This window comes from Phyllopteryx taeniolatus, chromosome 5 (genome assembly GCF_024500385.1).
Source record: "Phyllopteryx taeniolatus isolate TA_2022b chromosome 5, UOR_Ptae_1.2, whole genome shotgun sequence".
Classification (NCBI taxonomy): domain Eukaryota; kingdom Metazoa; phylum Chordata; class Actinopteri; order Syngnathiformes; family Syngnathidae; genus Phyllopteryx; species Phyllopteryx taeniolatus.
Window position 1 is genome coordinate 11,657,549 of NC_084506.1, and position 10,000 is coordinate 11,667,548.

The window sequence follows — 10,000 nt, forward strand, 5'->3', positions numbered from 1 at the left end:
AACAAATATATTAATATGTTTTGGGGACCAAAAGACAGTAAGATTTGAGTTTGTGTTTTAATTTAGTTGTACAGTTTATAGGTCAGAAAGGTGGAAAAATGTTTCAAATAATTTAGATTTTTTCATCACAAAAACCTGACCCATGAACAGGGGTATGTAGACTTTTTACATCCACTACTTCACATCAACCTCCCTCCCTGCCTTTGCTTAACTATTGTACCACTAAATCAGTGTTTTCAGGTTTTTTTTTTTGTTTTGTTTTTTTTTCAGATGAGGACAGTATGTAATATGATACACACGTGGACAAAATTGTTGGTACCTCTCTGTTAATCAGAATCATCTTTATTTCCCAAGTATGTAAAAAAAACAACAAGGAATTTGTCTCCGGTAGTGGGAGTCACTCTAGTACGACAACAGACAGCCACTCTGACAAAATATACTTTTAGGACACAAAAACACACTACAGAGAGTCATTGAGCAATGAAATGTTACCGGTAATGCTGATACAATAACAATTATGCAAATAAGGCAGAGTCCTCAAGCAATTTAGATCAGTTTGAAGTGACTAATAGTACGATAATCTGGTACAGTGATTTACCGGTAATGCTGATACAATAACAATTATGCAAATAATGCAGTCCTCAAGCAATTTAGAGCAGTTTGAAGTGACTAACAGTACGATAATCTGGTACAGTGACAATTGTCCAAATGGCGCAGGTTCCTCAATAAATTTAACCAGTTGAAAGTGACTCGTAGTTCGATAATCTGGAACAATGACAGTTGTGCAAATGGCACAGACTGTTCTCAAGCACATGACTGGCCAGTATTGGTGAACAACAGATATGCAAATAGTGAAGAGTGAGGAGACTACTACAGTGTGTGAATGAATAATGTATCACAACAGAGATTTGCAAAATTGGCAGCATGTTATAATGAAATTGTAAGTCAACTGTTTAAGTGGTTGATGGCAAGATGGAAGAACCTGTTGGAATTTCTGATGGTTTTGGTTTGCATTTTTTGATAGCGCCTACCTGAGGGAAGGAGCTGAAAGAGGTGGTGACCAGTATGTGGAGGATTTTGCATGCTTTTGTCTTAGTTATGGCAGCGTGAAAGTCCTCAAGAGTGGGTAAGGGGGGAACCGACAATTCTTTTCGGCAGTCCTAACTGTCCGTTGCAGTCGGAGTTTGTCCTTTTTTGTGGCAGCACCAACCACCAAAGGGGGGGATGGGGGGCGCTGCTGATAGTGCATGTGGGTGAGGTGGTGTCCTCCAGCCTCACCTCCTGTGTTCTGCCTGTCAGGAAGTTGTAAATCCACTGGCAGATGGCAGGTGAGACACTGAGATGGAGAAGCATGGAGGAGAATAGTTTGGGAATGATGTTGTTGAACCGAGAGCTGACATCTACGAACAGGATTCTCGCGTAGGTCCCTGCGCCATCGAGGTGTTCTTGGATGAAGTGCAGTCCCATGTTGACTGCGTCATCCACAGACCTGTTTGCTCAGTAGAAAGCTGCAGGGGGTCCAACAGGAAGCTCTCTGTGAAGAAAAGCTCCATCTTGAGAAAGCTGGTCCATGCAGTCTTTGAGGCAGGATGAGGACACGAGGTGTGGGCCCGCTGCTTTGTCAATCTTTTGCTATTTGAAGATACGTCACACATCCTGTTTGTGAATGGTCAACGGAGAAGGGGGAGTCAGAGCTATGATAGTGGTAGTCGGTGGTGCGGGTGGGTGGGTTTTGGGTGTGATAGTGTCCTTTTCAAATCTGCAGTAGAAGGTATTCAAGTCGTTGGCTAGTGTGCTGTTTTTTCATCTTTTCTGCATAGTTTCTCTTGCCGATGTTAGTTTCCTTTGTCAGCTGGTTTCTGGCCTGATTGTGCAACCCCTACTGTACAGCTGGGCCCTGTCCCCACTCCGATAGGCGTCCTCTTTAGCCTGGCTAAATTGGCAAAGTTTGGCAGTGAATCACGGCTTGTTGTTATTCAACGTGTGAAATGTCTTTGTTGGTACACACACATCTTCACAGAAACTGATATAGGATGTGACACTGTCTGTGTATTTATCCAGGCTGTCAGTTGAAGTTTCAAAGACACTCCAATCTGTCCAGTCTAAACAGTTTTGAAGTTCCATCTTTGCTTCACTGGTCCACGTCTTCACTGTTTTCACCACAGGCTTTGCACATTTAAGTTTATGCCTGTATGTTGGTATTAAGTGAATTAAACTGTGATCAGAGGAGCCCAAAGAGAAGAGCATGGTACGAGTCCTTAAGCGTGGTAAAGCAGTGGTCTCGAATGTTGTTTTCCCTGGTGGGTCAGTTAATCTGCTGCTTGTATTTAGGGAGTTAGTGGTTGAGTTTTGCTTTGTTAACGTCCCCAAGAATAATGAGGGGTGAATATGGGTGCTTTTTTTCAAGTTCGTTTACTTGGTCAACCAGCATTTGCAGTGCGGCGTTTGTGTTGCGGGGGGGTTGTAAACACTGGTGAGAATGACTAAAGCAAACTTGTGCCACAAGTGGAATGACTTACAGTTAAAAAAACAGTGACTCCCAAGTCCGGGCTGCAGTGTGTGTTGAGCTCCGTGACGTTGGTACACCAGTTTTCATTTATATAGGACCATATTCCACCAGCTTTTGTTTTCCCCGATAGCTGTGTCGCGGTCCACTCGCTGAAGTTGGAAGCCGAGAAGCATTATGCCGTCATCGAGGATGTGTCCACAAAACCATGTCTCCATGAAGCACAGGGCGGCGGAACGTCCTAAGTCTTTACTGGGGAAAAAGGATATGGGAAACGAGCAAGGCAATGCTACTGATGAGTGGTGCGGTGGGATGCTTTGATAGTGTCTAAACACCTGTAAGAACCTGTGAGTTGATCTCTTAATACAACCCGTGTTGTTATTAGTGGGCACAACACAAGCCATGAAAGCCTATAGCGCGTCTATAGAACTTATTCGTGACACACGACACACGTGTTAGTCCACTGGTGTACGGAGTTGCTGTGCCGGCACACCGAGGAAGGGTGGGCCTGGCCCCCTCCACCCGCAAGGGGGCTGCCAAGCCAGCAAGCCCATCCCGTGGGGGACCCAGCCAGGGGGACGCCACCCACTTCCCAGGACCCAGCGCGGTCCCTCAGACCAACCGAAGCACCCCGACCTGTCCCCAAGGGAGAGCCAAGGGTACCGGACCCCCACCTCCCACGCCCAATCACTCCCCACCTAGCGCGCCCCACTGCCGCCACCACCCCCGTCACCCCCGGAGAGCATGGGGACCCCAACCACCAACAGGGCCCAACGCAGGAGCCAGCTAACACCTGTCAAGCCCCTGCTGCGAGCCATGACTGTGAGGGCGCCAGGAGAGGAGAGAGGAAGGCAGGGACCCAAGGGGGGGGGGGGGGGGGGGGAGGAAGGGGCTCAGGCCCAAGAGTCCAGCCAAGAAGACATGTGAATACCCACCAACCATCCTATTACTCTGGTTACCAAGGGGTTTGTGCATTAAAACTGGAGACTGGTGTGAATGAGGCAAGACGGACACGGGGCTGTTATGATCCGCATCCCGTTCCCACCAAGACCCAACCAGCTGTGTGAATTTGTGTGGTGCATTACAAATGCGTGGGGGAAAGGCATGGCAAACCAGAGAACAGGCTGGAGTGTCGGAACACCTGGCCGAGTGTCCTCCCCAGCCCGACGCTGCCCTCCCCCCACTGACGAGTGTATGATGTATTAAAACTGGAGGCCTGGCCATGCAGAGAATTGGGGCGACCAGACCGGAGACCGGCACAGATGTGCCAGGACCTGGCCCGGCGTCCGCCTCATTATGCCTTGTGCCAGCCCTCTAGGGGACCCTGAATGAGATGTGAATGTGCCCAATGTGTGAAATATATACAGTGTGAGTAATAAAAAATGTGCCGAGTGTGTGAATTAAACGGCTAGACTCCTTCGGGCTTGGTCTGGCCGGCTGAAAGACCCCAGAGAAAAGTGGCGCGGCCCTTCCCCACCCTCCAGAATCCCCACAGGCCCACACCACAGATCTGGAGCCAGAAGGATAGGGGTTCAAGTACATGCAGTAGACCATATGGGATGCACAGGAGTCTAAAATGAAAAGATATGATTAGATTTTTTTTGTAATGTATGTCTTAAATCTGTGCAGGGTTAGGGTTACAATAACATCTCAAGACTATCAAGGTATTCTACAGAGAAATGTGCTGCCCAGTGTCAGAAAGGTTGGTCTCGCCAGGTCATGGGTCTTGCGACAGGATAATGACCCAAAACACACAGCTAAAAACACCCAAGAATGGCTAAGAGCAAAACATTGGACCATTCTGCAATGGTCTTATAGCCTTTACCTTTGTGCTGGTCTGTAATTTTCTTTCTAATGTCCTGAGCCACCTTTCTCTTCCGCTTCCTCTGGTCCATGTTTAGTGTAATACACACAATGTCACCAAACAGCATAGTGATTATTTGTCATTGTTTCAATAGGCTGACTGATTAAAAGTTTGAAGACATCTGTGGTACTAATTAGAGGACATACGTTGTTTAAACTTGTCCCTATGGTCAAATTATTTTCAATATTTTCTAGGTGTGCCATCATTTTTGTCCAGGCCTGTTTCATTAGTTGTTTTTTTTTTTTTTTTTTTTTTTTTTTTTTTTTTTAATAATTCTGTTGAACCACAATTAAAATGCAGTGTCTGATTTTCATTGGTTAATTTTCCATGAAGGGTGGCTCAGTGAGCGACTGGTTAGCAGATCTGCCTCACAGTTGTGAGGACCCAGGTTTGAGTCCGCCTTCACCTGTGTGGAGTTTGCAAGTTCTCCCCGTGCCTGCGTGGGTTTTCTCCGGGTACTCCGGTTTCCTCCCCACACCCCTAAAGCATGCATGGTAAGTTAATTGAAGACTCTAAATTGCCCGTAGGTGTGAATGTGAGTGCGAATGGTTGTTTGTTTCTATATACCCTGCCATTTGATGGCGACCAGTTCAGGGTCTACCCCGTCTCTTGCCCGAAGATAAGCTGGGATAGGCTCCAGCACGCCCGCGACCCTAGTGAGGAAAAGTGGTTTGAAAAATGGATGGATGGGTGATTTTCATGAAATTTGAATTTATTATTACTTTTGTTAGATTCAAGTTATTTCTGTGACCACTGTGGTTTTTTCTTTCATTAACAGGGGGGTACCAACAATTTTGTCCACATGTATACTTTGGGCTGCTTCCAATGTTGACAATTCCAATGTTAACAATTCCAATTATTTTTTACATTTTGATAATATTTCACAAAATGGATCACTTCTTTGTTCTGATGAGTGTTATTAGGGCCTAACTAGAAAGGTTTGCTGTTGCTGAACACACAACAGAAGTGCAAGTGTGACACATAATGGTGATAAAGGTATAATCTTATTTTAAAATCTTCTACCATCCTATTGACACAGCCTAATTTGTACCCTACTGTGGGGCTTCAAACTCCGGGCGAGATTGTCGATGCAAACTTTGGACAGCAGCCATTTGTCTTCGACATTGAGGACTACATGAGTGAATGGAGAGCTAAGATCCATGGGATGATCGCTCGCTTCCCAATAGGAGAAAGGCTGGGTGACTGGCAAGCTGTCCTGCAGAAGTAAGTTTCATTGTAACTTTACCACACACAACTATCGACCTGACTTCAGTTTTGCTTGTTGTTAAATAGACGATAGACCGATTTGTAATGTTGTAGTGTCTTATTACCATGATGCCGTGTGTTGACCTAAACTGACCTACAAGATTATATGAGTAAAGAGATGATCATTGAATCTCTTTTAATTTAAAGCCAAGTGTTTATTTTCTTACTTTGACTCCAGTATGGTGTCGAGCTACCTGGTCCACCATGGATACTATGCCACTGCCACTGCTTTTGCCAGAGCAACGGAGACCATGATACAAGAAGACCAGACATCTATAAAGAACAGACAAAGTAAGTGAATAAATTACACACACACACATTCATTTCTTTGTCTTATTTAGGAATAAAACATTTGTACTTGAAGTGTAGAAGCCTACTTTTGCACTTCAAAGTTTCCATCAAACACTCAAAAGAAATCCAGAAAAGAGAGGAATCAGAATAGCTTTGTTTCTCTTTGAAGTTATTATAAGACATAGGAGCTTTTGAGTCGGCACTCTATTGAAAACAAGAGCTTTCCACAGTAAATATGCCAGCGCTCCAAACTAACCTTTTTACTCGGAGGACAGTGGAACCCAACGGTAATTTAAAATTTTAGGGGCGCACACTGTAAATTAATTTGCAAAGTAAATATACACATTTCTTCTCATTCTCACAGTGTTACCTTTTTGATAAATACTTTGACAAGCAGAAACGAGAGTGTTTTTAAATCACACTTTATTGGGCAGGCTTTTACACAACATAAAAATAATTCATACATCCTAAACTCATTCACTGCCAGCCCTTCTATGTAACATGCATATTTGACATATGCGCTGTCAATGGCAGTGAATTAGTTCGTACAGGTGATCCAAGGTAAAGTCCGTACTTTGGTTTTTGGGCCACTGTTCAGTACATTTTCGGTACATGTTTTGTGCATAAAGAGAACAACTTTTCTCTCTCTCAAAATGATCTCTTGTCTGTAAAAAAAACTGCATTTTGTAGTTTTGTATTGTAAGTTAACCGTTAAACAACTTTTTTTAATCGGAATTTGCCTCTTTTTCCTGGACTATTTGTATACATGTGACAATACCGAACTATAAAAGATGTATAGCAAATTAAAACATACCTAACAGAACAGAAACAAAGCTTGTATAACAGTTGGATTAAACATGGGGTGGGTCAATTGGTCATGTCTGCACCCCATTCTACAGTCATGACCAATTGACCCACGCTGAAACATAACAAGCGTTTTCAGTAAGTGAGCAAACGGCACATCATCGACCACAGAAAAGGGCTGCAAATCTTGAGCAATAAGTGTCTTAAAGTGGCACAGTAGGTGTGTTAAAATGGACTGATAGTCTAATACATAGCTCTTAATGTTAGTTTACTACACCATTCATTGACATTTCACTAACATCTTTAGGAAAGCACAGTACATCAGCACAACATTCTGTTGTAGTTTCTTTTACCTCCTTTAGTGGTGATTTCAAGTAGTGAGCCCTTTGTGTCCGTACTGCCTGAATCAGACTACAAGACAACATTGATCTTGCACTATTGCACTACGTCAGACTGCTGCCATAAAATCTTGCCATATCTTGGTCAGACAGTGGCAACACTGCACAACGTGTATTCCGATACCACCGTATCCCGTCTTTTACGATCACTGGCTTTTATCTTGTCAAAGCAAACATTGTCGGGGAGGCGTGACCAGAAAAACACATCACCTTTCACCACAACCGGATACAACCATGGTGAAACAAAAAATGTTGTGGTAATGTTGAGGGAAAAAAGAAAAAGAGGAAGAAACGTGCAGTGTCACCGGGTGCTCAAGAGATGATGTTTTGGGCTGTCCGTTCAAGGATTGCTGGAGGTATGTTGATGAACTTTTAATACGATACGGCTCGCAAGCAGGCAAAAAAACAGTATGTAGCCTTGCAAGCTAGCACGCACGTTTGCACGTAAACATGCCGGCGTTCTGTCGAATCGTGTTCTACAGCTTCGGTAAACACTGGTTTGTGCGCGTGAATACATGTTGACAACTGCGACCAAGTATGTTGACAACAGCAAGCACGGGAGGCGATGCGCTGGTCGCAGTACGCAATCTTGCGATAGGTAATCGGGACAATATTGGATCTGAAATCCTGTAGTTTGATCTAAGGATTAAGGATTGTTCCTTTATTAGCGATAGCGAGGAGGATACCAGCTCTGCTTGTGGTCTCTGTGGTTTTGCAACATCCCAACAGCATTGTTAGTGGAAGAGGCAAACAAACCTATTACTGAGGAAGCCATGTTTTGTTTTACAACCCCAATTCCAATGAAGTTGGGACGTTGTGTTAAACATAAATAAAAACAGAATACAATGATTTGCAAATCACGTTCAACCTATATTTAATTGAATACACTACAAAGATAAGATATTTCATGTTCAAACTGATAAACTTTATTGTTTTTAGTAAATAATCATTAACTTTGAATTTTATGGCTGCAACACGTTCCCAAAAAGCTGGGACAGGGTCATGTTTACCACCTTTTCTTTTAACAACATTCAATAAACGTTTGGGAACTGAGGACACTAATTGTTGAAGCTTTGTAGGTGGAATTCTTTCCCATTCTTGCTTGATGTAGAGCTTCAACTGTTCAACAGTCCAGGGTCTCTGTCGTCCTATTTTACACTTCATAATGCGCCACACATTTTCAATGGGAGACAGGTCAGGATTGCAGGCAGGCCAGTCTAGTATCCGCAGTCTTTTACTACGAAGCCAGGCTGTTGTAACACGTGCAGAATGTGGTTTGACATTGTCTTGCTGAAATAAGCAGGGATGTCCATGAAAAAGACGTTGCTTGGATGGCAGCATATGTTTCTCCAAAACCTGTATGTACCTTTCAGCATTAATGGTGCCTTCACAGATGTGTAAGTTACCCATGCCATTGGCACTAACACAGCCCCATACCATCACAGATGCTGGCTTTTGAACTTTGCGTCCATAACAGTCCGGATAGTTCTTTTCCTATTTGGCCACGACGTCCACAATTTCCGAAAACAATTTGAAATGTGGACTCGTCGGACCACAGAACACTTTTCCACTTTTCATCAGTCCATCTTAGATGAGCTTGGGCCCAGAGAATCTGGTGGCATTTCTGGGTGTTGTTGATAAATGGCTTTTGCTTTGCATCGTAGAGTTTCAAGTTGCACTTACGGATGTAGCGCAGAACTGTATTTACTGACATTGGTTTTCTGAAGTGTTCCTGAGCCCATGTGGTGATATCCTTTACACATTGATGTCCGTTTTTGATGCAGTGCCGCCTGAGGGATCGAAGGTCACGGGCATACAATGTTGGTTTTCAGCCTTGCTGCTTACATGCAGTGATTTCTCCAGATTCTCTGAACCTGTTGATGATTATATGGACCGTAGATGAGGAAATCCCTAAATTCCTTGTAATTGTACGTTGAGGAACATTGTCCTTAAACTGTTCGACTATTTTCTCTCACACTTGTTCACAAAGAGGTGACCCTCGTCCCATCTTTGCTTGTGAATGGCTGAGCAATTCAGGGAAGATCCTTTTATACCCAATCATGGTACCTATCTGTTCACAATTAGCCTGTTCACCTGTGGGATGTTCTAAACAGTTGTTTGATGAGCATTCCTCAACTTTCTAAGTCTTTTTTGCCACCTGTCCCAACTTATTTGGAACGTGTTGCAGCCATAAAATTCAAAGTTAATGATTATTTGCTAAAAACAATAATGTTTATCAGTTTGAACATGAAATATCTTATCTTTGTAGTGTATTCAATTAAATATATGTTGAAAGTGATTTGCAAATCATTGTATTCTGTTTTTATTGATGTTTAACACAACGTCCCAACTTCATTGGAATTGTGGTTGTATTCAACTTGCCTGGATAAAACTGAAACCCTCAGTCAGTAAGTACATATTTTACAATGCAGAGTGTACCAAACGATACTCGATTTTACTGTCCCACCCTGACTAAAATTATCTGGTCTATCTAAAATACCTCGGTCATGTGAACCTGCACAGCCAGTCATCCTCAAAAAAGAATTTCCTACCTTGTTTCACCACCACCATTTCCTCACAAAAAAACTTTTAACCCTTTATATACCATGATGAATTTCTGATATTCTTTTTAAAAATTTTTTTATTAACATTACTTACATACGTACGTATACACACCTGCTTTGTTACTTGTTGACTAGACCAGCCAATCTGTTTTCTCTAAGAGTCTTGACCTGTAGCTCAGAGAGGTTTCATAGCGTATACTGCATTCAATTATTTTTGCCAAACAGGAATACAAAAGCTGGTGCTGGAAGGGCGTGTGGGTGAAGCCATTGAAGATACTCAGCAACTTTATCCTGACCTGTTAGAACG

General features: G+C 43.2%; 1 protein-coding gene across 1 annotated transcript in view; it reads left to right on the forward strand.

Moving 5' to 3' along the window:
* ranbp10 (RAN binding protein 10) overlaps positions 1–10,000 on the forward strand; it is a 51,928-nt gene that overhangs the window by 34,228 nt on the left and 7,700 nt on the right. The window contains exons 4-6 of the mRNA XM_061772914.1: positions 5,410–5,594; positions 5,815–5,927; positions 9,919–10,000. The exon at positions 9,919–10,000 is cut by the window's right edge and continues 27 nt beyond it. Coding sequence (XP_061628898.1) covers positions 5,410–5,594; positions 5,815–5,927; positions 9,919–10,000 — 380 coding nt within the window. The remainder of the gene's footprint in view (positions 1–5,409; positions 5,595–5,814; positions 5,928–9,918) is intronic.